Source organism: Echiichthys vipera (genome assembly GCF_963691815.1).
Source record: "Echiichthys vipera genome assembly, chromosome: 16".
NCBI classification, from domain to species: domain Eukaryota; kingdom Metazoa; phylum Chordata; class Actinopteri; order Perciformes; family Trachinidae; genus Echiichthys; species Echiichthys vipera.
Genome location: NC_139841.1, coordinates 14,386,325 through 14,413,530, shown reverse-complemented (window position 1 = coordinate 14,413,530; position 27,206 = coordinate 14,386,325). Strand labels below are relative to the sequence as shown.

The 27,206-nt window shown below is 39.0% G+C and overlaps 1 protein-coding gene across 4 annotated transcripts; it reads left to right on the top strand.

Moving 5' to 3' along the window:
* Window positions 1-684: 684 nt before the first annotated feature.
* On the top strand, window positions 685-26,306 carry hook3 (hook microtubule-tethering protein 3). 4 transcript variants are annotated; one of them, XM_083929770.1, is made up of 25 exons: window positions 685-822; window positions 7,833-7,918; window positions 8,088-8,160; window positions 8,485-8,535; window positions 8,735-8,867; window positions 9,002-9,069; window positions 9,335-9,397; window positions 9,711-9,794; window positions 11,087-11,149; window positions 13,101-13,264; window positions 13,385-13,525; window positions 13,806-13,893; window positions 14,070-14,183; window positions 14,299-14,409; window positions 14,797-14,881; window positions 14,978-15,047; window positions 16,513-16,653; window positions 17,065-17,152; window positions 19,139-19,173; window positions 19,289-19,371; window positions 19,554-19,654; window positions 19,787-19,891; window positions 20,041-20,112; window positions 21,082-21,218; window positions 22,724-26,306. In XM_083929770.1, the coding sequence occupies exons 1-25, from the start codon at window positions 766-768 to the stop codon at window positions 22,737-22,739; spliced, it is 2,229 nt and encodes a 742-aa protein (XP_083785896.1). In that variant the 5' UTR covers window positions 685-765; the 3' UTR covers window positions 22,740-26,306. The 4 variants fall into 4 exon arrangements, with proteins under 4 accessions (XP_083785896.1, XP_083785897.1, XP_083785898.1 ...); XM_083929771.1 differs by having other exon boundaries at window positions 21,396-26,306; XM_083929772.1 differs by lacking the exon at window positions 11,087-11,149.
* Window positions 26,307-27,206: the final 900 nt, after the last annotated feature.

The window sequence follows — 27,206 nt, the reverse complement described above, 5'->3', positions numbered from 1 at the left end:
ATCCTAATTTACAAGAAAAAAAAAACACAGATCAGAAGAATGCTACTTTGTGGAGCATATAATAATACTGCTTTATTATGCTGGTGATCCTCGCATGGCCCTTCCAATTATCTATCTACCCCAGATTGGGAACCACTGCCCTAAATGACTAATTTTGTCATAAATATGTAATATGTATTATTATTGTACATTCACAGTCCATGCTGATGCCTTTTCTTTCTTACCTTACCTACAGGACAGAGACCATGTCTGTCTGTGTGGCAATTTTATGGTAACTTAGTGAAAACATAATTGTTTGGTGATATGCTACAGTCACGCACAATAAAGCTGAAACATATATTTTACACAAACCTTGAGCCTCTGTTTTTATGAAGGGCCAGGGCCAACAGCTAATTTTTTTCCCCTGGGTCCATCAGGTAATCCGTGGGCAAAAGTCCCCCTTTTCTGCCCTTGAAAGTGGTTTGTTGTTTAATGTAACGTGTGTTATCTATTCCATACTCCACACCTTGTATGTGTCATTCATGTCCCTCAGCAAAATTTCTCATGTTGAAGTTTTTCCTGTAATAGTTTCCGTTTTATAGGCTATGCTGATTCCGCCCGCCCCGCCCTCTCTGGCAGACGCCGGACTGGCGAAGCAGCGAACCCGACTATTGGCCGACGGATTGTGAGACACCCAGAGAGAGAGAGAGAACTCGGGAGTACATGAAGCCGACTGTTAACTTCAGGCTCTGTTTACCACACAAAGTCGGTTTACGTTAGGTAACGATGACTACATCGGGGTCCTTGGATCGAATGGAGCTCTGTGAAAGCCTTTTGACATGGGTAAGTGATGAAATATGAAGTTTCGGGGATTTCTTTTCACTGACAGACAGACAGGCAGCTCTCCGGCGCCCGGCGACGCTAGCTAGCATACGAGGCTAACTGCTTGCTAGCGGGGGCAGGTAGTAACATTAGCAGGCTAGAGGAAAAACGACACGGGCTCTCGTTCGTTACGTATGCAGGCCAGCTGTTTGCTGCTTTAGCTGCTGATGTGTTGCTTGCTAACCGCCATGTCAAGACTGTAATTTTGGTTATATCTCTGTGCAGTCGGGTATTTAGCTAAGCTCAACTTTCCTAATGCTCCATCGTATGTTGTAATGGGGGATCAGACGTTGGCCTTGTTATGGTTTAACGCTTTTTTTGGCATAAAGCATAAAACGTTAGAGCTCGCTGTCTGCTCTGAGGTTGAATTCTTGTCATTGTTGCACAGTGCATCATGTTAGCTTTTGCCTTTCCCATTTCCTCTAGACCCAAAAATGTAAAATACAGACTAGCCTTGATATCTTATTTTTCCTAGTCAAGAAAACAGATATCAAAGCTACCAAGTGGAAAAGGGCATCCGACTGTAGGATCACATGCTAACGATTGTAGCATGTTTACATTGTTGGGTGTTTTGATACAACATAGTAAGACCCTGGTAGAGTAGAATAGTAGAGATGAGTGATGTCCGAGGGGACATGATGTGATCTTTTTTTTAATCTTTATTTCAGATTAGGAACAAGCAGACAGTTAGCAAAAATAGATATTCATAGAAATAACACCAGCTTTCAAATAATACATATTAAAAATATAGCTTAAACATAAACACAAAACAAATAAAAATAAGTATACGAAACAAAAACAAATGTAAACATACATAAACAATGACAGTAGTCACAATAGGTCAAACAGGGGCAACAGAAAACAAAATATGTCAGTGAGCGCTCACCTTTTCTGTACGTTACAGGGCCGATGATGTAAATAAATCCAAGCAGATATATTTTTACCGTTGATGTCACACATCTGAAGACTATAATAAACATATGTATAATATGTTCAAGATATGTCAACAATTAAGGCAACTGCCTGCATATTTACTGTATGGTGCTTCAGCTTTCATCACAAGCAATACCCAGACAAACAGAATTGTGAATGGATGGGTGCCATGGCATGTGATGGAAACTGCATAGGTACTTGTTTTCACTATACACTACTGGAATAAATGTCAGCAGTATATAGTGAAAACAACATGCATGTGGTGCTGGATTAGAGCTCAGTACAATCAAGATACCCTCCTTCTGCATAGTCATGTGATTACTTACATGTCACATAATCACGATTGAAATCAATTTGTGGATTCATTTTTGTTAAATTGACCTTTCAGAGCTTGTGTGTTCGATATGACATCACTGTTGCCTCCTTTTGTTGTCATATCTTGGCATGTGTATTCAAGAACTCAAAATGTCCTTTCTTCATGTTCCTAGTAATGATGTGGTTGGCAAACATTCCTCACATACCTGTTAACTGTGAAGTCACAGCCTTGAGTGTGACTGATTTTTCTAAACCACATGACTGTACCTCTTACGAAAGAGCAGTGGAGATATCTTGGCAAATCTTTCTTCTTTAAGTACTTCTGATTGGAGTGATACTGAAAAATATGATGTTCCTACTTAGTAGTGTGTTAATTATTATATTGAATAATAATATAACGAAAGTAATAACAGAAAAATAAGAAGCCACAGTATGATTGTAGGCTATAAGAATGCCAAAGTAATGGCTGCCACTTCCACTTACATAATATGATACTCCCCTAAATAATATGTGGTTCAGATAATATACTGGCAAACTATCACTTTTGAATGTGGTGTACATTATCTTACCTTTCTCATTGAAAATGAACAAATAAATGAAGGTATTTTTGATTGTTCAGGGGTTGCAGTCAAGGTACCATATCTGTAAAAGCATGAAGTATTCCATGGTGTCTGCCAAATGCCAGTTAGGCCTCATCTTTGACGTGACTTTAGATTGTATCAGCTGTCAGCTATTTTTTTATTTATTTGGTGGCTCTTGCCTGTTATGTAAATCGTTTTTTCTAACAAGATAATAAGACGCAAGTGATAAAATAACGTCTCATGGCATTGAAGTCACTGGACAAAAATAATATTTCTTTCCTTTTTACACACGTAAAACATAAACAATTATTGATTTCAGTTTAGCAGCGCTGTTGACATGGCCATAGCTGCATGAGCTATCTTGCAATTAAAGTTATGGCTTACTCATCCTTAACACTTAAATGATGCACTGGCTTGTATGCAACTAGCTGCATTGGTTGCATTGTGTCTTGGTTATTTTAGTAGCACATATTTGTGAAGCTGAAACCATTTCAGCAGGCCCCACAAGCACATACACTGTTATTGTAAAAATTGTACAGGGTTGTTCAATCTGTGGCATTGGTATACTTTTCTTCCGTTTGTAGAAACTCATATATTCAAACCAAAGAGCTGATTGTTATGCTGTATGATACAGCCTTATGTGGACATAACAATTTAAAAACACTTTGTGATGCATGTTTTCCACTGCTAGACTGTCCTTTCCCAACTGTTTCCACTTACTTATAGGAGTGGTTTTCCTTTTTCGACCTCAGCTTGCCCTGTCTTTTGTTGTGTATGTCTATAGTCGGCAGGACGGTCTAGTGTCTCTTAGAAATATTAAAAGTCAGTTGAACAGGTGAAGTGAAGGTGATGTTGTCGGTAGCCTACTGGTTACACACCGGCTTGGTAGTTAACGACACACTAATTCATGTTATTGTGGTTTTAGGTGAGCATAGAGTATTCTGTTAAAACAGACTGGTGATGATGTTTGCCCTATTCTCCGTAAAGTTTTCTAGAAGTCATGTACATCAATGTAACATTGAACATCTTAACGCTTCATCTACACACTCATGTCACAGCATAGGAAAGCACATTTCTATCACAGGATGAGTGACAGTGTTGCATTAAAACATGGTGGGTTTAGCAAGCTAGCTAACTAGCCAATGAGTTAATTAGCTTGCTTTTCACCGTGCTTTCATGTAGCACAGGTTAAGTAGTCATAGCGTTGGGGTGCGCTCTCAAGCTGTGGTCTGATAAACAGTAAGTTTCATACGCTCACCAATCGTATAGGTTTTGGGCAAAATATAGGCCTGTGTTAGTCTCATTCCATACATTAGTGTTGATGAATGATAGTGGATTGATCTGATTTATTGATTTCAACATGTCCCTGTGTAAATTAGTATGTACTCCCTATACTTTGTGGCCACTTAAATGCTAAACTCCATTGAGTTGTGTTATCTGACCTTTTATCAGAGTGCAATGGATGATGTGATCAAAGCAGATTAAATGTAATCTGGCAAGACCGTGGAACATGAGCAGATCCTCAAAATTCCCCAGATCACATGGCTCTTTCTTTCCAGATTAATTTGTTTGCAGTCATCACATTACAGCTCACAAATAGATTTGGCATAAACGAGACCTAAGATACTATAAAAGTAAAATGGCACTTGTTCTGTGGTAGACATATAATACTGAAAAAGCATTGGCTGTAAGCTGCATAACCAGTAAACTTGAAAGCCCAATAGCTATGAGCAGCACAACGGGCCTCCTTATATTTTGCAGTCAGTGCTTAAAGGTTTGTCAATTTATATAATCATAACAAGCTGTTTTGAGGTGAACGCGATGACATACGGGACATGGTTTAGACCAGAGCCGTCTGTGAAGAGCTCTGATGTTACAACTAAAATCAACAATGTGTGGATAACTCCTATTAATCCTTTTACCCTGTGGGCCACAGGCCAATGACCTTTAGCCCTGGAACAACAGCTCAGAGATTTAGCACAAGTACTTAACATATACCCAGAAGACAGTTCAGTCTTAGCGCTGAATTTACCAAACCATCATAATAGGCAGCTTCATTCAGCGAGCAAATTGTAAATAGAAAACCCTTACTAGCCATGAAGTCTGAACATTTATTTATTGATTATAAACTGGAGATAGATATCCCAAAAAGATTTATTTCTATAAGGATGTTGACTTCAGCAAAATCTCCAGGACAATAAAAAGACGGACACTACATTTACACTTCCTCTCACTATTCAAAACTGAAGCCCAAAATATTGCGAATACAGGCGCTGCTATCTTCTGATTTTGGAGCCAGAGTCTCACTCAAAGCTGGCTATCATGACGTTTCTTTTTATTTATTTTATAGCACCAAATAACAAAAGAAAATGTATAAGAAAAATTAACAAGTGAACGTACATCAGCATGATTAAATGACAGAAATATCTTTGGAAAAAATGTATTTTTTGTCTGTACTTTGATTGTGTACTTGGACTGATGTCCCATCAGCTCACATGGAGGGAGCAAGGTTTATGTCCTATACTGCAGCCGTCCACAGGGAGACCATCAAGATGTTTTGGCTTTACTTTTGATTATCTTTATCAGTTTATGGCTGGTGCTAGGACAATCTGCTGTCAGTGATATATTTAATATATGGCCCACCAATAGTCTGATATGGACACGTCTTTATCTGATTTCTGATCAGCATTCAATGCATCAATTGTCACAAATAATGAACCTCTGAAAACATTATATGCCATCAGTAATTGAAACAGAGCTGGCAAAAGGGTGCTTCTTTCACAGATAGCCAGCACCTGCACAATGTCCTACACAGTAAAAAGTGACTCACCAGCACTGCTCCACTATGGCTTTTCAAGAGACATCACATGGGCATACGTTCTGTTTAAAGGCTTTGTAATCCATTGGTGTATACCACAGGTTTGTTGACCTGACATGCAGTCAAGCACGTGGAGCTCATGTGGCCACGAGAACCTATGCTGCTTGGGGACAATAGTTTAGAGTGTAACAAAAGCTGCAGGGCCCTGCTAAAAGGGGATTCAATATTATCGGTCAACAAAATGCAACCATTTTGGATGTGTTGAACCTCAATTAGCTGGTAGATTGAACTCAACTCATCAGCACCTGCCAAAATAGGTGTTGGTCCATATTGCAACCTGGCGTGAAGCACCAGGCATATACACGTCAAGAGCCATTGATTCATTTCATTCTCAGATTTAATTTGTTTTGTGGGTTGTCTGTGTGTTAGTGAAAGGATATATTTTCTTTCCTTTCCACCACTTTCCTGCTAAGGAAAATGATGCAGACCAAATGTTGCTGTGGTGGAATGAGAGTTTCTACCATCATCTCTACCACGACACTTGTCCCGTTTCAGTTCATTTTAGCCTTGTGCCACTAATTTGTCTTGTTGCCGGTTAAAATTTTCTCAGTCTCTCACGGGTGACTGTTGCTATGTAATCAGGGGTAGGCCTATTGTTTTGTGTTGGCTCTTGGCCAGTGGTTGGTTTAGCTATTGGCTGCTGACTGATATACAAAGAAGTTATCTTATTAGTGCTTTGCTACCCTAAATAACTGATAGCTAGTTTGTATAAATAAATAAAATCTAGATATTTTTTGATCATCAGATATAAGAGGGTGTCATCTGGTTGACAAGATGGTCATTTGAAATCTTTCATACATAGTCATTCAGTCAACTATGAAGGAAACCTTGTGTGGAAGTTCCTAGTTGGCGTTAGAAGTCAATCTAAACTCCATTCTGATATTTTTTTCAATTTCTTTTTTGTTATTGGGTCAGTTTTACACAATGTGTAAAGGCGTGAGGGCAAAAGGGTTCAAGGTTTACGTTTAGAGGATTTACACTTCATGTCCAGCTGTGAATCTGAAGTTGAACAGCCATCTAAAATGTTTTAGAAAAACCTTTAAAAATGATTATCTGAAATGATCCACCGATGGTGTGAATGTTCTCTTGTTCTCACATTGGCTTAAGTGTGTCCTTTTGTGTGTAAAGTGTTGAATGTTTACTGATCTCTGTCTCTGCTAATAAATAAGAATGTAGCGCTCTTAGATTATTTTGTGGCCTAAGTGAAATTAAGTGCTGCTCTGTGCCCAAGACCTAGAAATGGTTGTAAAGAATAAAAAAGGGAAATTATCAAGCACAGTGAATTCAAGTCTCCTATTTCAATTTGTCCAAAACAGATAAACAAATTATGTTGACACAGTAGCTGGAGATGATGTTGTTTTTACATCATGTTTATTTTAAGATGTGTTCTACAGCCTGTAGTTTCATAGCAGTGGAGACAGCACCAAGGAGAATGCCATGTCATTGCCTACTCAACACTTGTAGCTGCTTTTCAATGTAATATTTCAATTCATAAGAACTTTGAATAAGCTTTATTTTTGAAAGCATAACAAGTTAGTCCGACTTAAAGCACTCAGCTCAGTTCATTTCAATCCAGTTTCTTCATGTGGATGAACCCTTTTTCAGGGATTTAACCTTTGACCCTGGTTGATAAGGGTTTTCAAACAATTTGGCCAAACTGCTGAAACTCTTTGTTCCCTTCTGCTCTTGAGAAATCTGCAACGAAGGCAATGACAGCCTCCTGTTAAGCCACGTAATGAAAAGTGAGACCAGCAGAACAACGTGCAGGCAGAATTTAAACCTCATACTTTTCTTCCTGTCACAATTCCAACATTCCCGTTCTCAGTTTCCCCTTCTTTTGGCACGTAGACCGTTGGCTTGTAGACTGCAATATATTCACTTCCGTCTGGGCAACAGGCTTTTAGTCTGGAGGAAAAGCAGTAGAGAAGAATATGAAGAATGGAAAGGGAACAATGACACGCCACGTGAGGAAAAAAAGATCTGTAAAAAAGTGGTAGGGATAATGTAAGAGAAACGGAGCAATGATGACAAGCAAAACAGAGAGATAGTTTGCAGGAGCAGTAAGTGTGATCTACATACTTGTGACTATTTAAACGGACCTTCAGGGAGCGACTGCAGAAAGACACCACCAAAATACAATTTTTCGCAACTTGTCATGTGAAACGTTTGTTGACATCATTAGGTGCGCTTAAGAAACTAGCAAATTAGTTGGATTAGACAGGTTTATCCTGCACCAAGCACTCACTGTGTCTCATTGTATTTAGATCCAGACATTTGGAGTGGAGGCTCCATGCAAGACAGTAGAAGACTTGACGACGGGTATCGTCATGGCCCAAGCTCTACAGAAAATGTAAGTGTCCATCCTTGAGTTTGGTGCTTTGGAAAATGCATCATTTCTCGTAACAATTTATTTCTGTGTTATTTTACATTCTTGGTGGCATGTTTTGAAATTACATGTTCGAAGAATATACCGAAATGTACTGTAGTTTACCTTAACCCTGTCCTTCTGAATTTCCTAGAGATGTAGTGTATTTCAATGACGCTTGGATTAGTAGAATCAAGCCAGAAGTTGGGGACAACTGGCGGTTAAAGGTAAGCATCAGTTTGTCTGTGTTTTATTAGTAGGTACAGATGTGGTTTTAGTTTTGTGACCATTAGCTTCATGACAGACCTTTCAAAGTGTAAATGAATAATATATTTATCCAGAAATGGTGATTTGTTTGTACTGTGTGCTCCTAATGACTTATGCGATCCCACCACTACTTTTTCACATTTTTAAATATAGATACATGTGTCTTAACCATGTTGCGCCTCACCTGTTAGTACTTAAACTATGGTTCAATCAAGCCTGTGTTAGTTGTATTGGTATTTATAATATTCTAGAGATAGCTCTACATTCATTCTCTCTTGTTTCAGATCAGCAATCTAAAGAAAGTTCTGAAAGGCATCCTAGACTATAACCAGGAGGTAAGAACAATTTACTGTATTCATTTTAATTTGATCAACACCCAGCATCCACATTACATAAGTAGACGGGTTGCCAGTAGGGACAGGCTGTGACTACCGACACTATCCTTAATCCCTGAAGCACAACACAGGCCATCATAATCCAGTTTTCCTATAATGTTATATTTCGATTGTTAAAACGCCTCTTGTGCCTGTGTAGATCCTAGGCCAGCACATTAACGACTTCACACTACCGGATGTTAACCTTATTGGAGAACACTCTGATGCAGCAGAACTTGGGAGGATGCTGCAGCTTATACTGGGCTGTGCTGTCAACTGTGAACAGAAACAAGGTGCATATCCCATACTCTGTGTATGCACGCCAGTGTGTGTGTATGTCGTTTATATTGGAAATCAATGTTCTGTGATGGTATTGCGTTAGGCTTGATTCTCCCAATCATTTTGTCTGTTTTTTTGTGTCCTCCAGAATACATCCAGACCATAATGATGATGGAGGAGTCAGTGCAGCATGTCGTCATGACAGCCATCCAAGAGGTGAACTGTCATGCTTTTTTTTTTGCATGTTATCAAATTGTTTGCAGTTATGGTAATGATTGATTCATGATGGGAATAAGTGAGGTGGGATTGGGGTGGCACTTCTGCAGGATCAACTGGTAATCCTGTTCATATGGGCAGGTGCGGATTTGATACACCAGTTCTACTTGCTGGTTGTCGTCATCACTGAACCAAGGTGTAATGAGTGCGTGGCGATGTATACATTTCATTTCTTCCAACCATTTTTCTTGTGTGTTTTCCGCAGCTGATGAGTAAAGAGACTCCAGTGATGGGAGGAAATGACTCGTATGTGGATCTAGACAGACAGGTATGGAAACTTTGTAGAACCTCACTATGGTGCCTATTAATGCATTTCTTTTTTCTTACAGTGCCATCAATAGGGCATCAACTTTCAGAGGAGAGATTTACAAAGATTTAAAGTTGTAACTGGTCTGCGATAAAGATACTAGACGTGTGTCAGTATAAAAACCAAACGTGTTTTCGGCAGTTAATATATTTGTTTTGGCCCTTGATCCAACACGCTCTCGAGATTTAAATATGTTTTTCTTAAGTCTCATCCAAGTGAACTTTAAATTGTGTGGAAATGACTTTAAATGTGCAGGGTTTTTCTTTGTTCTCAGCTGAAGAAGACGGCAGAGGAGTTGAACGATGCTTTGTCTACCAAGGAAGAGATCGCCCAGAGGTGTCGTGAGCTTGACATGCAGGTTGGTTTTATGCATTTGTAATTCCCCGTGTTCGACCACTTGTTTTATACATCAATTTACAGTCTGCAGGTACTCTTATCACGTTCAAATCACCGGTTGTTATGACAGAACCATTTGGTCGATGCATTCATGGTACTGATGGAATTATGAGTTCCATCATAGAAATTCCAAAGTGTTAAACATTTTCATTAATTATCAGTATTGTGTGTATTGTGAAAATGTCACTGTGCTCAAATGTATAATTTTGAACTGTTGCGTGTCATTGCACATTAGCTTTGAGCAGTTGTAATTGTGTAATGACAATGCACTAACTCACATCACTAACTCTGAAAATAGACATCCACCCGTCCACCCAGTAAAGCTTTAATCTTACTTTTTCCGCTATATTTTGTAGCTAACTCTTTTACTATGTAATTGATTGTGTCATACTTCTTACATCTATATTTGGATTACACTTTAAAAGCAGCTCCCTTTTTTGTACAATTCCACTGTAATTACATGGTATCAAAACAGCTGGCTCAGTTGCTACTTCTGGACATTCCTATACTTACTCAACAGTACTTGTCACATAGTTGACTTTTCTTTTACCTTAAAGCAATTCTTACCTTTCTGCCATTTTTACACTTTTCTTTTCTAATCTTAAAATTCTCCTAATAGGAATATGGCAAACTAAAATGTTAAAGAAATCCACCAGATGTTAAAACTCCTCAATATTCAATTCCCATATATTTTCTGATAAAAGTCTGACCAATTTGTGAAGCTCATGCTGCATTCCAGTGCCATGGGAAGTCAGATTTTTCGGCCTGTCAGACATTCCAGGGGGGACCTCCTCCTAGCAAATTTGGGGTAGCTGGATCTCCCTCGAATTCGATAGTAAGAAGTTCCACTTTGAGCGTTATTCCAGTGCACTTTGCCCGGTTGGAGGTCAGAAAATTCAGACTTCCTATGGCACTCGAACGCAGCATTTCTCTTTCAACGCACTTGTTGGGGAAGGAGGGAGTGCCAGAGGTCAGTCAGGGGGAAGAGGGTGGGACTTTGGTGGGAAGCACTGTGAGACATGCCAGAAAGGTAAGAATAGCTTTAACTTACAAAAAGTAAGCAACACACTTTCTATATCTATCTTCATAGAAGATGATCATAAATGACATATTAATTCACATTTATTTTCTACTCATGACAGTTATTACAGAAAACGGAGCTGCAATTTAAAGGGTTACTTGCTCTCCTGTTGTGTTGAATCGGTTTCCTTTCATTCCCTGACTTATTTCAACACTGTGTGCCTTGCTTTAAAGGCCCTCCATGTCCAAGAGGAGCGTGATAGACTGAGGTTAGAGTTTAATGAGCTAGAAGAGAGGGTAAATCCAAACTTTCTTTTCTTTGTGTCTTTTTTTTCCATCCATGGTGTGTGGTGTGTCTAATAGTCCTGGATTTTTTTTCAGTCTGCTTGCACCAGCATCCCCCTTCGGAATCCAGATCCCCTTCTCCTTAATATGTGTGCATGTGTGTGTACTGTTGTGCACAAGTGTTTGTGCACACATATACACGTGGTCCTTGTGGGGCACACCAGCCACAACTGCAGTTTTGTGTGGCTGTGTCAGTTGTCACCCCTTCACTAATTATCCTCTGCCTTTTTTACCTTGGTGTGTTTCATTGGTTTCCCACAGCAATGGTAGACAGTAGGGGGAAACCCAGGAGGGGGTCGCTTTTTGGCAAAACTGTTGAATACATGTCAAATATTTACACATACTGTCTATAACTCAAATGTGGTGTTACTTTTTGGACTTTTTACCCCTTTGAATGAAAAGAAACACATCAAGAATCTATTCATTAAATCGAAACATGCGCTGATCAGCAAGCAATCAGCAATATCATCGTACATATTTTAACTCAATACCTCAATACTAGAAATTAAATATGTTTTCTGGTTTTCATAATTAATATAGCTGATTCTCACTCTATAGAGTGTGGCAGGGATGACTGAATTTTGAAGGTCATCCCAAAATGTTAGCCTCACCCATGAAACTTACACGTTTCGATATAATTGTCACAAATAAACACCAATGTGTAAATGCAATCGCCAGAGGTAAAGCGTTAATGTTAGACTATAATCGAGATACACCACGGCCGCATCACTTCAACATCGCTCTCAGCAGACAGTGACGTTTAATTTCCCCCGACAATCTCTGTGTTTTCATTAACTTTGTGGCAACCACCTTTTTTTTAGGACACGTTAAAGCTTTAAAATTCAAAAGTGGGGTATTTCCGATGTTTTTGTGTCGTAGAACAAATCATGTAAATCTTTCACGCTTGTGTTAACCACAGACCTTATTTCAGGTATCTAACCAAAAACCCATTCAACTCATTGAATTTGAGATGAAGGAACTGTGTGTTCAAATACGCAAACTCCTTTCAAGGTTTTATGACTCATTCCTGCAGCACTCTTTCTTCTTTTTAAACTGTTCTGGTAACAAACTCTTGTTGCAGTGAGAGATTTTTAACAGTGGTGCCAGTTCACTTCACATAGCAGCGTACCGATATTTAAACAGCATTTACACAGTGTAAAGTATCAAACAACATTTTTTTTTTTCCAAAAAGAAGCACAAATGGAATAGCTGAAGAAAAGTCAGAAAGGCCCAATGGCGTTTATCTTGAAGTCATAATATTTTGAAGAAGGGTTATTGAGTTTATCCAGGCAAAACACTCAAGGTTGAGAGATGATGGTTTGTGGTAATGGCTTTATATGCCATTACAGGTATTTTGAAAGATTTAAAAAGAAACCTGCTTATTTATCTTACTGCTATGTTTGTATTTTCTCTAAACAAAAATACAAAGATAAGTTCTTATATTTTCTGAGGTTCAGAAGACTGAGTATCATTAGTGGCACATCTAAACGAGCAACAGATCTGCCTCTGCTTTGCTTTGTGTGGAGTTTGATACCCTGTTTGTCACATTGAGAAGGCAACATCAAACCCTATGTAGCCCTCTTTGCTATAAGGGAGTTTGTTGGTTTGCCCTGTTGAAGTGTGTTTGGTGTGTGCTTGCTTTATTACCAGAATGGATGCTGCAGTGATATAATAACCTCATGGATTAAATGCTGTAAATAAAATAATCAAGCAGTAACTGATTTCCCTTCTCACCTCTTTTCTCTCTATCTTTAACATTCTTCCTCTCTATTGTTCACTGTCATGCTCCTCTTTGTCATCCCTTTTTTGCTCTTTCCTCCATTTTTCACCTTATTCTTCTTCCTGTCTGCCCTGTCTGGATTTTCCTTCTTCGCCATCCTTCTCCCTCTCTTCCCTCCCACAGGTGGCAGCACTGCAAGAGGAGAAGAGCAGCTTGCTAGCAGAAAACCAGGTCCTAATGGAGAGACTCAACCAGTCCGACTCCATAGAGGACATTAACAGCCCCGCTGGACGCAGACACCTACAGCTGCAGACACAACTGGAGCAACTACAGGAGGAAACTTTCAGGTATGAAGTTGGTAGAAGGAGAGAGATTGTCTCGTCATATAAAAAGTAAGAGTCGAATTGACTGATGCTGCTGTCAAAATGAGATTTGAAAGATGTTTTTTTTTCGCCTATGCTTTCTAGGTTGGAGGCATCAAAAGATGATTACCGGATCCGCTGTGAAGAACTTGAAAAAGAACTCTTGGATGTAAAGTCCCAGAATGAAGAGCTTGCGTCGCTGGCTGATGAAGCCCAGTCTCTCAAGGACGAGATGGATGTCCTCAGGTAAGATGGGGGATGCAAACCTCTCAAAACACTGAGATTACCTGAGTAAAGCAAACTAAACTCACAACACTAAACTAGAGAATAGATTCTAATGGCCTGATGGGAGTAAAATTAGTCAGGAAAACAGGAAATGACACAAGACAAATATCCTGTCATTTTCAGACTTCTGTTGTTACAGCTGTGTTGCTACACTAACAGAGCCTTGATGAAGCTGTCCCCTCTTCTTTCCTTTCTAAATGTAACATCACAAAATGAAAGTGCCTGTTGTTTTCCTACCCAGACATTCATCTGACAAAGTGTCAAAGCTGGAGGGCACAGTGGAACATTACAAAAAGAAACTCGAGGACATGGGACTTCTCAGGAGACAGGTACGCAGACATGAGGCTGCAGCAGTACCTTAAAGGACCAACATTATGTACGGAGAGTACGGAGAGAAGGCTCCGTCAGTATCCGTAGATGAGCCTTTAGTCTAACGATGGGGAGTATTTATGTCTCAAAGTGGGACGGCACAAATAAAGTTTACGTTTCTGTCGCTGTTTTCCAGAATAAGCTTTTGGAGGAGAAGAACACAGTGTTAATGCAGAGCACCGTCAGTTTGGAAGAAGAGCTACGAAAGGCGAACGCTACTAAGGGCCAGCTGGAGACATACAAGAGACAGGTACGCAACCAACAGCCGTGTTGACTTTCACATGCAACGATCATTATTTATATGGCCCCTGACTGTATAATTTGAGAGGTAATGTCTTCCTATTAACTACTCTTCCTCTGCACAGGTGGTTGAACTTCAGAACAGACTGTCAGAAGAGTCTAAAAAGGCAGACAAGATGGAGTTTGAGTACAAACGTGTCAAAGAGAAAGTGGACTCTTTACAAAAAGAAAAAGATGTACGTACAAACCATTGTATTAACCCAAGTCCTGGTACACTATCAACTAATGACCCAACACATTATTTGTTTTACCGTGCAGATGAATATACGTTGTTCATAGAAATATCCAACCAGAAACTGTTTCAGTCCTATTTTATGGATGGAATTGGATGTATTAAAAGTTGGACTAACTTTGCAATTTGTTTAACAAGAAGAAAGTAAGCCCAAAGGCTGTAAATAACTTTAAAATGCTGGGGTTTAGTGCAGTTAGTAGAGCTGTCCCTAAAAGACTGAGAGATGAATTATGTTGGCACATTGGGGATCTTCATTGTAGACCCTGCACTATTTCTCTCCGTCATACTTCTTCTATAAAACTTCTTCACACACATTTCTCTCCCTCTGTAGCGTATGCGGACGGAGAGAGACTCTCTGAAGGAGACTATTGAGGAGCTGCATTGTGTCCAAGCTCAGGAGGGACAGCTTACATCAGGTAAAATGGATATCCTTCAAGAGTGGCTAAATATAAAGAACTTGAGCATGGCCTTTTTTTAAGCAATGTATAATGTAATCGGTCTCTTTGTTTCAGGCTTGTTCCCCATGGTCAGCAACGATGGTTCTGATTCGCTGGCTGCTGAGATCACCACCCCAGAGATTCGGTATGGCTTTTGAACCCAACATGTAGTTGTAGTTTACTCTTTAGCCAGATGGTTCTAGCCTGTTCCTCTACCTCTCTCTCGGCTGTTTTTAAGGAGGAGGATGAGTTTGGCCCTAAAACAGCCGTCTCTGTAGCGAGTTATGTAATAGTTGTGTGTGAGTTACATCAGCCTGACTGCTGCTTTCCAAGAGGGCTGGGTTTTCTCCTGGCAGCACGCCAACACTCGTCAACCAAAATGAATATGGATTCACATTGAAAATCCTTAACTAATGGAGAAATAAATGTGACTTGAGTTAACCCAGTCCAGGATAATCCTTACCTGTCCTCTAGAGGTAGAGCAATAATTTTGCCCTGAGATGATGTCATATCCTGAAGGCTTTCGAAGGTGGAATGTTGCGATCACCGGGTTCCATGTGAGATATTAAAAGAGAATAACTGTGTGTGAAATACAAAATTGATGATGATTAATGCCCATTTATGTCTGCTGGCTGTTAGTTTAGCATCCGTGAGTGTGAAAAACTGAAGTAGGACGTTCCTTTTTGACAGATTCAACACGTTGTTTTTATAAGCAGCATCTGGGCTAGTCCTTCCCTGGCCTAACCTTGCTAGCCAGCAGCTGTGAGTTCATCTGGAAACATTTAGTCAGTTCTCCAGTTGGAAAAGAGTTGGCAGCCACACCCTAAAAAAACACATGATTCTAGACTGTGCTCAGCACTAAAAAAAACAGATCCACTCATATCAGTTTGGAAGATGGATTGAAGGGGGAGACATATCTTAAGTATTTCTGCCTTTCGTCTGTCTTTCCCCCTGACATTTTTGTGTTCTAAGTACAAGGCAGCAGTCAACACTGAGCATGGGAGCAGTGCAAGATATAGCTTTGAAACAGCAGTGGCTTCCCAGTGGGTGTCTCAGACATATTTTTAGCTTATACACACAACACTTGTAGTATTCATCAGCAGTAGCGTTGTCTCTGCAAATGTTTAGTATTATTTGCTAGACTGAGCAAGCAGAGGTGTTGCACATGTTTGCATAAGGCTTGTGTGTAGAATTTATACAGTTTCCCCATAGTGCTCACAAAATTACAGTATCTCTTGTTAGATTGACTGATGCTACACAGTTTGTGTAATAATTACCTGGAACAGATGTAATAAGTAAGGGATATTTTGATCTGATTTTATCGTTGCAAATGAATCACCTGTCAGGGTTCTGATGTCCAGAAATAACAGACCGTAAAAGGCCATAATGGTCCAATCAGAATCCAGTATTGAACGAAGCTTTGTAATGAATACATAGAGAAGAACACATGCATAATATATTCTCACCGCTGCTCTCTGTTTGCCTTTAGCCAGGATAATATGATATCAGAATTCATTTTAGAATGACATATTGATAATATTCAATAGGGTTAGTGAGTACATGGGCATAACAACCAATATTGCTTTGCTTTTTCAAATGTGTTTTTACAGAGAACATTTGATCCGTCTTCAGCATGAGAACAAGATGTTGAAGCTGGCCCAAGAGGGATCAGACAATGAGAAGATTGCGTTGTTGCAGAGTCTACTGGAGGACGCCAGCAGAAGAAAAAATGAACTGGAGACCGAGAACAGGTCAGCAAAGAGCAGAGGCACGCAGCCAGATTAGCCTCAAAAGCAAACACACTTGAGGCATAATTCTTAATTGTATTTGCTTAGAAAAAACACAATTATTTGTGCTCAACATCTTACTGACATTTAATGAAAAGAGAGCAAAGAGAATATTTTACCGCCGAGAATCTTTTGCTCCATTCATGTGGTTTTGAGAGCCACGCTTTGAAAACTTTCAAAGTGTGGGCAGAATGTGTTTCCCTTTGTCGGAAAACGGATCAATCTTCCCTTTTTATTTCCGCCTCAAAGATGTTCTTTGTCTATACTGGCTTTTTAGTCGATTACTTTTTAGCCAGCAGCCCGCCTCCCTAATGTTTGCTCATTGATGTGTTAAAAAGGTCTTGTCAAACTGGTCTGTTGTGCATTTTTATCTAGGCTAATCAATCAGCGCCTGATGGAGGAACAGAGTCAGGTAGAGGAGCTACAGAAGAATCTTCAAGAACAGGGCTCCAAAGCAGATGACGTAAGTAACAACATGTTTGTTTTGCGTTGTGGGTGAATATCTCCAGTTGAAATGTTGGCAACAACCACAGAGAGTCAAATTCCCATCATACCACACCTAAAATAAGATGGTTGACAAGACTGCAGTACACCGCTCCTCCGGAAGGCTCAAGGTCATTTTATTTTCCAAAAAGTAACTTGCAAAAGTGAAAAGACCAAATGAGCGCAACATTATTTTTTTTATTATTTACTCAGTGCATAGACAACAGCAGGAATCACTTTTCATTTCATTTTGTCGTAACTAACTCTTCTTTACAATAACCATTTCTCTAATACTTGTATCCATGGCCTTGTTTTTCTGTTTGTGTGTGAGCTTTTAAATAGTTTCTAGGTAGCCACGGATACCCTTAATAGCATCGGTTAATTAATTAAATGTGAAATTAGACCATCTTAAAATCAGCAACATAGATTTGTTCGAGTTGTATTAACATATTTAACTTATTCTCTGTTCATTGTCTCCTTCAAACCAGTTCCTAGTAGGGGACAACTGGTATTTAGGATGGTTTGGAGCATTTCCTGAGAAGGTTTACTGTATGTGTGAGAGAGCCTGCATGCATGCCAAATGCCTCCTTCCTTTACTGCGTAATTAACCCTGATTTAAAATACATTATTTGCATTAATTATTGATTTACATTCCTACCTTCTGTGTAGATGCTGCATCCCATCACCAATGTTGTCAGTCTTTCATTAACCATCTGTCTTTATCACTTACGATGAACACACTTATTTTCAGCACTGCGTAGAGACACAGTATAGTTCATATAGCTAGTGCACTATTAAGCAGATAGTGGATCTTTTTGACTCCTTAATGCATTATCATCATAAAGAACTTTTATTATTTAAGTACAATTCCAGTCAGGCAAGGATTTGGTGTGTCAAGCGGCAGTTGCAAATATGGGGGAAAGACACCTTGACAGATTATGGCAATGGATGTAAAAGCATCCACATTTGGCAGGTCTGTAATTCTTGCCAATCAGTGAAAATCATTGTGCATTTTCTTTTCAAATAATGCTTCCACTGTCAGACTATAGTAAGTATCCCTTTGTGAATCCTGATAAGTATCCTATCCTTTTAGAGTTTGTTTTTTCAACTGTAGCAACTCAGAATGTTATACATTTGCCCATTGTAAAAACTGCATAGTGGCATGCTAATCTTGTGTTGTATACAAACATACATACATGCATTGTTTAGTGAATAAATACAAAATACAATATATTTACAATATATTTACGATATACGATATGCATTTGTTACACTGAGTTGTTGCACAAAAGTAATGGTTACTTGTTTAACCTTGCTACAGTAGGTGTAGAGATTCTGCAGGTCTCTTTTTCCTGAGGCATCTTTAAACAGTCCTCTAGCATCCTCTACGTGTAGATTTTTCCTCTCTGTAGAAACTTAACTGTCCTCTTTTCTTGAAGCTGTTTTATTTCTTATTCAAAAATACACATTTCTGCTCACATGCACACACCACCTTTGACACCACAAGAATAGTGATACTACCTATGAGTATAAAATCAGAAAACAAATACTCTTTGTGATTATTCAGCCTGGGAATAAGCCTGGGAAATCATGGAATCACCCACCCAAAGGTTTAAGGTCCGCATTACTTATCTGTTGATTGCACTCGTTTAGTAATTTCAGATCTCTCAGTTTAGTATAATACCACTTTTCGTGCTATACTTCTCTCTGTTGGATGAGAAGGGACAGTTGTAGGGTTTTGATGTTGTGGTGCTTTAATTGCAACTTTAAAGGTCGAGGAAACTAGCATGGCACAAACACATATGGCTGCAGGTATAAAAATGAAGAAGACCAACGTTTTCTGCAGCGCCTGCATTAATTCAACGGTGTCTCCTTGAATCTTTCTAGTCTTTTCAATGATTGATGTTTTACCTGTGGGTTGTAAAGGGTGGAATATGATGTTATAATGTTTGTCTTTTTTTTTCAGTCTTCCATTTTGAAGAAGAAATATGAGGAGCACATGTGAGTTCTTACAAAGCCAGAAATATGTTTCTCTGTGTTAAGATAAGAGAAATACGACATCAAAACAAGGCGTAAAAAACATTTATCGACTTTGGTGCTTTGTACTTTTCATCAGGGAGAAACTACGAGAGCTGAACAATGAGTTACTGAAGAAGAATGCCTTCATCGACGAAATGGAACCAAAATACAGCAGCAGCTGTGAGTTTGAATACGTGCAGGCAAAGCCGTTGACCTCCGTCCTCGCATACCATCTGTTCTACTCATTTTTACATTTGAAATGATTTAATGTGTGATGATACCACACTGAGACATAAAAATGTATTTTTCATTGCAAGCCCGTAGCAAAGGACTAATGCACTAACTATGTTGTTGCCTCTCAGCCCAACGAGTGGAGGAGCTGGAAGAGGCCTTGAAGAAGAAAGATGACGACATGAAACAAATGGAGGAGAGATATAAGAAATACCTGGAAAAAGCCAAGAGTGTGAGTATAGTTTTAATACAAGCAACAGGTGAACTATCTTTTGCATAGTGCATTGTAACTACTGATGCTGGCTGTAGGTGTGGGCCAACAACAAAGTGAATGTGATGCATGTATTAAATGTGTGCTATCCAGGTGATCCGGACCCTGGACCCGAAGCAGAACCAGGGTTCCGGTCCAGAAGTCCAGGCCCTGAAGAACCAGCTGCAGGAGAAGGACAGGATGTTGCACTCATTGGAGGTAATCGAGTGTTAAAAGAGTCCGATGGTCGGTCAAGAAAATGAGTGGACTTCGGCAGCTTGTAGATCAATCAAGTTAACCAGATAGATATCTGACTGGAGCGGCTGCATTGCTTCATTCTTTCTGTCTTTTATGTTTCCCCCAAACAGAAAGAGATGGACAAGACAAAAAGCCAGCGAGATTATGAGGAGAAACTGATTGTGTCAGCCTGGTACAATATGGTAAGAAGAATCTTTGCAGCTTGAAACGGCGACACAGTTTTTGACTAGTGTCCTTTTTAAATTGTGGCACACACAAATGCAAAGCTGGAAGAGTAATAATTCACAAGTCATGATGCACAAAAATCCATAGTGTAAAGTAATATAGAGCCTCAACGATTACAGATAATCGTCACAATTGAAAAGAAAATTAATAGGCAACTGTTTTGATGATTTGATAGATCAATTAAGCTTGTTTTACACAAAAATACAAAAAAACCTCCAGCTTCTCAAAAGTGACAATCTCCCGCTTTCCTTAGTCTTTAATTATAGTGGATTGTGTATCTTGGGGTTTTGGAAAAGAACAAAAAAAAGGCATGTAATGATGACATGTAATGACATTGTGCTCTAGGATATTGAGATGAGCATTTATTGTTTTCTAATGTTATTGTTTTCATACGAATGACTCAGTATGCATTCCATGTGGTTTTATTTGTGAATTTAAATACTTCTGAAGTTTTTATAATTAATTTCTATAATTTATAATAATACATTCATCAACTTATGATTTATAAATTAATTTTTAGTGTGGCCTAGTATTGCATGGAATAAGAAGTCAACGTTGTTCACAAGTCATGCAGGAAGTCATTTTAACCACTAGAGGGCACCATATGCTTTTCTAAAAGCTTCAACAGTTTGCTCTGTTACACATTTAATAGCTGGTGTTAATGTTCATGAGTTGTTAACTCGGTACTAATATTGTGTTTGAGCTAATTTGCTTCCTCATGCATCAAGATTAGTGCAGTGATGGAAGCTGACTCTGGTGACTTACTCTCTCTCTCTCTCTCTCTCTCTCTCTCTCTCTCTCTCTCTCTCTCTCTCTCTCTCTCTCTCTCTCTCTCTCTTTCTCTTTCTCTCTCTCTGTTGTATTCTAGTCCATCTTTTCATTGTCTTGTTTTTTTAATACGACTTCCTCTGTATCCTTTTTCCCAGGGTATGTCTCTGCAGAAGAAGGCGGCTGAAGACAGACTTGCCAACACAGGTTCTGGTCAGTCCTTCCTGGCCCGGCAAAGACAAGCCACCAGCACACGCCGCTCCTATCCAGGCCACGTCCAGCCAGCTACTGCCAGGTAGATGGCAGCAGGGCAGAAAGATTGTGCGACAAACTACCTTACAAATCCACCTGAACTTACATACAGTAGATGTGCCTTTTTTGAGGCGCACTATTTCCATTCATTTCTAATGGACGTTCTTATTTTCCTGCATTCTGCCTATTGATTTTCTTTTTTTCCCTCCTTCTTGATCAGATCCATGAGGTAGAGATGCCAGACAAGGCTGCCCAAAATCTCGAACCACTTTTTTTTTTTTTTTCTCTTGACTAAGCATATTTCTAGCTGACTCCTGTAATGCCAGACTCTTTTAACACCCCAGCATATTTCTTAGGGTCTGACTAATCACCCCAAACAGCTTCTTTCCCTCCCTCTCAACCACTGACCTTCCTCAGCCTGCACTCTGTGGCAAACCTTTGTCAGGTAATTTGGACCCCGAGGCAGAGAAGGATTGGCTCTTCCTGACAAGCCGCTGTCTTTTTTTGTTTTTTGTTTAGAGGATCAGCTCGGCCTGTTCATGCAGTATTTATACACATCTCTACCCGTGAGGATCATCTTGTTTCTTGAATGGAGTTTGCAGGTTGTCCTGCGTTACCCGTTTTGACTCTTATGATGTAGCTTTCAGCAGGCGACAGCAATTTTCATTTACACACGCTGTTTGAATTGTGTTTTTCAAATGGACACAAGTTGCTCTTCTGCCATGTCATTATGTTTTGATTTTTTTAATTTAGATGCAATATTGAGCAACAGTCATTGAGGCATAGGAAGATGTATAGTTATCACATGTCAGTGTTCCGTTTGCTTGTTAAATGATCTGAGTGATCGCTAATAGGAATACACGATTTGGGAAAAAACAGGTCACTGTCGGCTGGGATCTGTGCAGCAATAATTGTGGAAGGTTATTTTTCCTTGAGAGAAGAAAAGTAAAGTAACTGCTTTAGCTGCTGAAGTTGTATCAAAAGTTGCAATCCACAGTTAGGTAGACTGTGGCAAGGTCAATGTGCAACGTCATTGTGTGACAGGTTTTCATTATCTTTATTCTCACTTTACCAGCATTAACCAGGTTGTCTCAGACAACACCTTATGTGCCATAGTGTCACATTTAAAAAGTATGTATCACAGTATTTGGTCAATATTATCCTCGCATCATTGCAGGCATCCTTCCTTGCACTGCACAGATAAATGTTCTAGTCATGAGGTAGCTCCCAAGTTGTCAATGCTGAAAGTGGTTGAAGGGATTTGGTTTGTAGCTCGCCTTTATTCCAATAAGTCAAAAAAGAGAAGGCCTTTTTTCATTGTAGTTCACTGAAGGGGACATACTTTCCATATCATTTTAGGATCAGTTGATTGCAATCATCGTGAAAATGTCTTTTCAAGGTGTTTTAGAAAGCTTGTGTAATTTACAATAGGAATCTTGAATAGGTATACTGGTTGCAGCTTTCTGCATATTTGTTTTAGATCAAGACCAGAGTCTTATTCTAGTAGGCTCTGCCGTCTGACCGTTGTCTCTCTTTCTCCTCCCTCAGCAATGTCACTGCATGACTGGCACCCCAGTGAACTGGCCAATCCTCTTGTGGCCTGGCCCGGCCTGTCTTTGGCCTATGCTGGCGGGTTGAGCTAGGCTGAGGCACACGATGCATGAACTACCTGCCTGCCTACTGTTTGCATGACTTTGCATTGGCTCAAGCCTGTGAATAACCAGCACACCAGCAGCAGCATGAGCACTAACAACCCTTTGCAGTGTCATGCATTGTAACCGCGAGACAAGCCTGAGGAGGCCTGAATTTTAAACTCCTTTCCATCCTTCCAGCTCCTTGCCCCTAATGTTCCTCTTCTCTTTGTTACCTTCTCTATTCTCCAAGTCTCCTCTCCTCCATCTCTCCTCCCTCTTCACTCTTCATGGACATGCCTGCGTGTGCTTCCACACCGCATTAGTCTGTTACAATTCAACTTATGTTACAACGACCAAGGGCAGGAGCAGAATATTGCAGTATAGTCTGTCAATCAAGCAGTTGATATATTAATAAGCCTTTTTCTGTAGTGTGTAACTTGAATTTGGCTGCTTCAGGATACCTCAATGACATATTTCAACATATCTGTTTTTATTTACGGCTAAAGGAGAGTCTGCATCGGTGTCAGAGAAATATTTGAGAGGTGAAGCCCGCAAATCAGATTACATAACAAAAAACACCTTACCCTTTAAACTTCTAAGTGTGCATCTCCCACAATGGTTCTGCCCAGTCTCTCTTCAACATGTTGCTAGATGGCATCTTAGAAGTGGTTTTACCTCAAGTATTAGCGAGTACAACAAGGGGAGCTTATGGGGCATTACTGTGTTGCCCTGCATACTTTTAGACAGTTTGCAATAGGGAGCATATAATTGCAAATTAAGTGTTATAAAATTATTAACATTGTTACAGATATGCTTTTATACAGGATAAAATCCCCCATTAAGCCTACGAAAAATCTAAATTATGGATTATGGATTGGATAATGTCAGCATAGCATCTATTTCTCAAGAAATTGTGCATTTAATACACATTTTTATAGTTACTGCATTGTAGTTGACTACAATGGTGTCTGTTATTTGCAAATAACCTGTGGTCTAATTAAGCGGAAAAGAGGCTCTTCTAGCAGTGCCTCTTGTCACACGTTTAATACATTTTACAATAAAACATTGATGCTAATTTGAGAATAATTGCCTGAAAATGTAGGGGAAAAAATCAAATAAGTATATGAAACTGTACATTATCTCACACAGGCTAATGTACATTTTGTTGGCTTGAAAGAGCTAACTAGTTTAGAAACGTATGAATGGAAACCACAGCAACAGTCTCAAAGGATCCTGTTTTTCACAGATCAAACCCTTATTCAATGCATTTCAGGCAGTTCATGGTAACCCTACATCCCTTTTACAGTGTTTCATTAACGCATCTTAACGGAAGAGTTGTGTTAAAAACATTTTTGGCATTAATGGAAGAAGTTTATTGATTACACATGCATGTTAACTGAATTAGTTATATAAAACACAGAATAAAGCAACAGTATTGGGGAAACCGAACTTGGTGTTGTCATAAGTCATAATGCACATTATGTGTAGCTTTTTAAATAAATGTATGATTTAAATTTTATTTCCGGATCTTAATAGTATGTAGACAAAAAGAGTGAGTCAAAAAACACTTGGACCTAAGGATATTGCATATTATAGGCATGAATGCATACATTTTTTCAAATGAGAGATGGTCGAATTCTCCAATTTTAGTGCCTTTTGTATAAAATGTATTTAAAGAAAAAAAGTCTGACTGGTCTTTTAGGCATGCCACCTTTTAAAGAGCAGTTTTATTGTATTATTTGAAAAGGGGGGGGGGGTAGTCTGAGGTAAGCTTTAATCTGACTATGATACATTTCTTGACAAAAAAAACAATATTAAGTAGGCTTAATGGGGGCTTTTCTTCTCTATTTTAACCTATTTTACTCATAAATGTTATATTGTGTAACCTTGGTTTAATTCATGCCGTGCATTTTTATCTTAATAGCTTATTTATTCTTTTGCCACTTGTACAGCAGTGTTGTTACAGGGTTTTTTTATATCAATAGTATTATATCACCGCTTATACTTTTACCATTGACATCAAGATACTGTTAAATACTTGTCTTATGCAACAAAAGTAGGAGATAGTTTGAAAGCGTGTATTGTTTTAGCACTGATCTTAGATATTAACAGTGTCATCTAAGATCTGTGTAAAATGGAGAAAACGGTGCACGGTTCCATTTACCTCCAGTCTTTTCAGGAAGTGGAGTTTTTTAGAAAACTTGTCGTGTTTCAAAATGAATGTTTTCTCATTAACAGAAAAGCACACTTCAATTCAATCCACTGCATTTGTGGATTTACTGTACCCTACAAACTCCATATTTTACAGTGTTTTAGTGACCGCAACAAAGACAGGTCCATGTCTGTGGGAAAAGGTTCATTAGCTGTTGGGTATGCATGTATGTGTAGTTGCATAAAGTTAAGTTAGCTCAGATGTTACTTTACCTTATCATAGTAAGACGAGGAACAAATCATTCTACAATTGAGCATAAAGTGAATTGGTATTCGAGATGTGAGCAGTGAAATAACATTTGCAGTGAATTTGGTTGCAAAGTAAATATGTGATGATTGTTTTCTGTCAAACTGTATTTTGTAAAACACCTGCCATTAACATCCAGCTGTAAGTTATATTACACAGAGCTCTTTTAACCGTCCATCCCCGTGACTCATTGGTTTGGTAAGAAATCTGTATATACTGGAACACATCCGTATTGGGGTTGACCTGTTTAAATTCATATCAGGGATGTTAGGGAAACATTTTCTGTTAGTTAATATCTCCCTAAGAGAAAGCATATACTGTTGCTCCCTTTTATCCCCCATCAAGTCAGCCACTGTATTTTGTTGCTTATGTGTGTCTGTGTATATACTTAATAATACTGGCAAATAATGAGATACTGGGGAAAATATTATCACAGTTGTATAAAACCAGAGAAACTGACCTCAGAAGCCAGTTAGTTTGCACCATTTTCAGAGCTTATTAATGCTACTTTCTTCTCAAGGAAGAAGCAAATGTGACATGTTGATGTACTGTTAAGCTATAACCCCAAATCTGTCCTTAATATTAATGTATGAGGGCAAAATACTGAATGAAGATTTCAGTAATCTTCAAAACAAAACCTGGTCATATTGTGGTGTATTTCTTAAATACCTATGCTAAAATGAGTACCCAGTGTTCCCTAGTGTTACTTGACTGCTAATTGCACGGTCTAAAATGTATCCGAGATGAAACAAACAACATGAGGCTGTTAACAGGTCAGAATCTTATTACTATGTGTGCGTGCAGTGTTTGCTGTATTTTTTTACTCATTGGAAAACCTTTCTTTACATATTGAAGTAGCAAATAACCTTCCATTTGCCAAGTTTTATATTGCTTGTATACAAACACACTATGTACATACTAAATGTGACAGTGGTAGAGAAGGTGTCTGGCCATTTGAAGTTGAGAAAATAAAACTCATGTCAAGTTAGATGGATTTCGTATAGCATCTGTGCGATGAGGACCTGTGGATGAAAATGTGCTTCCTACATTGCAAAACTTGGAAATAACATTGTAAATAAAGCTTGTATAAAACAGGCTGCTTGTCTGTTTTTCTGACTTTTACAAATCATGATGACCAGTATCATGCTATCATTCCAAACACATCCTGTGTTGTTTAATAGGTTATATTTAAGGTGACGCACTGTGGATATAACAATCTACAACCTCAAATTTCATTTGTTGCATACAACAATATATTTTCAGAACAACAATGTGTCAAATGACACAATAAATTTTCACCTGAAACTGCAGCTCCCCTCTCCTTTATGGAGCTATATCTTACTGGGTGAATCCCTAATTTGTGCTCCTTATAAGTTGTAGTTTGGGTCTTTTAACCATTTCAATTGAAAAAAATAATAATACATCTGCAGAATGATAAGCAAATATTTCCCTCAGGAGTTGGTAGAGACCAAAAAACAGCTAAAAGATAATGTTTATTGGTCTTATTTTTGACGGGGTGGCCACAAACATGACTCCAAATGAATTATAATGTCCAAAAACTGTAGGCCTATCTATAAATAATAATGTGATGGCATTGGAGATGGTGCCCATTACCAGTCTTGGAGTTCAAGTGTGCAAAAGCAAGACTCTAGATGACACTGAATTAAGTTAATGGATTTTGATGACGCCCTTAGCATCTGAATGTGAATGGAGACCTGCCAAAGCAGGGGAGGAGGTAGCAGCTCTTGGCTTAAAAACTAACTGCCCATCTTTGGATCTGGAGCCACAGCACCAGAACGAAGGCTTCTGGAGGAAGTACGCCATCAGGAAAAGGCTGCAAGATGGGCCATGGAGGTCTTCCTTCGGCAAAGGGGCCAGTGGAAAAAATGAGACAGTGTGGAGAGGAGGAAGATCAGCTGGAAGTATATGTGGGCCATAG

Excerpts from the sequence above, each read along its gene's own strand:
- hook3 (XM_083929770.1), top strand. The coding sequence starts at position 766 with ATGACTACATCGGGGTCCTTGGATCGAATGGAGCTCTGTGAAAGCCTT. Across the intron at positions 8,536-8,734 it reads TCCTAGACTATAACCAGGAG|ATCCTAGGCCAGCACATTAA; the intron begins GTAAGAACAATT and ends GTGCCTGTGTAG. Across the intron at positions 13,894-14,069 it reads TGGGACTTCTCAGGAGACAG|AATAAGCTTTTGGAGGAGAA; the intron begins GTACGCAGACAT and ends GCTGTTTTCCAG.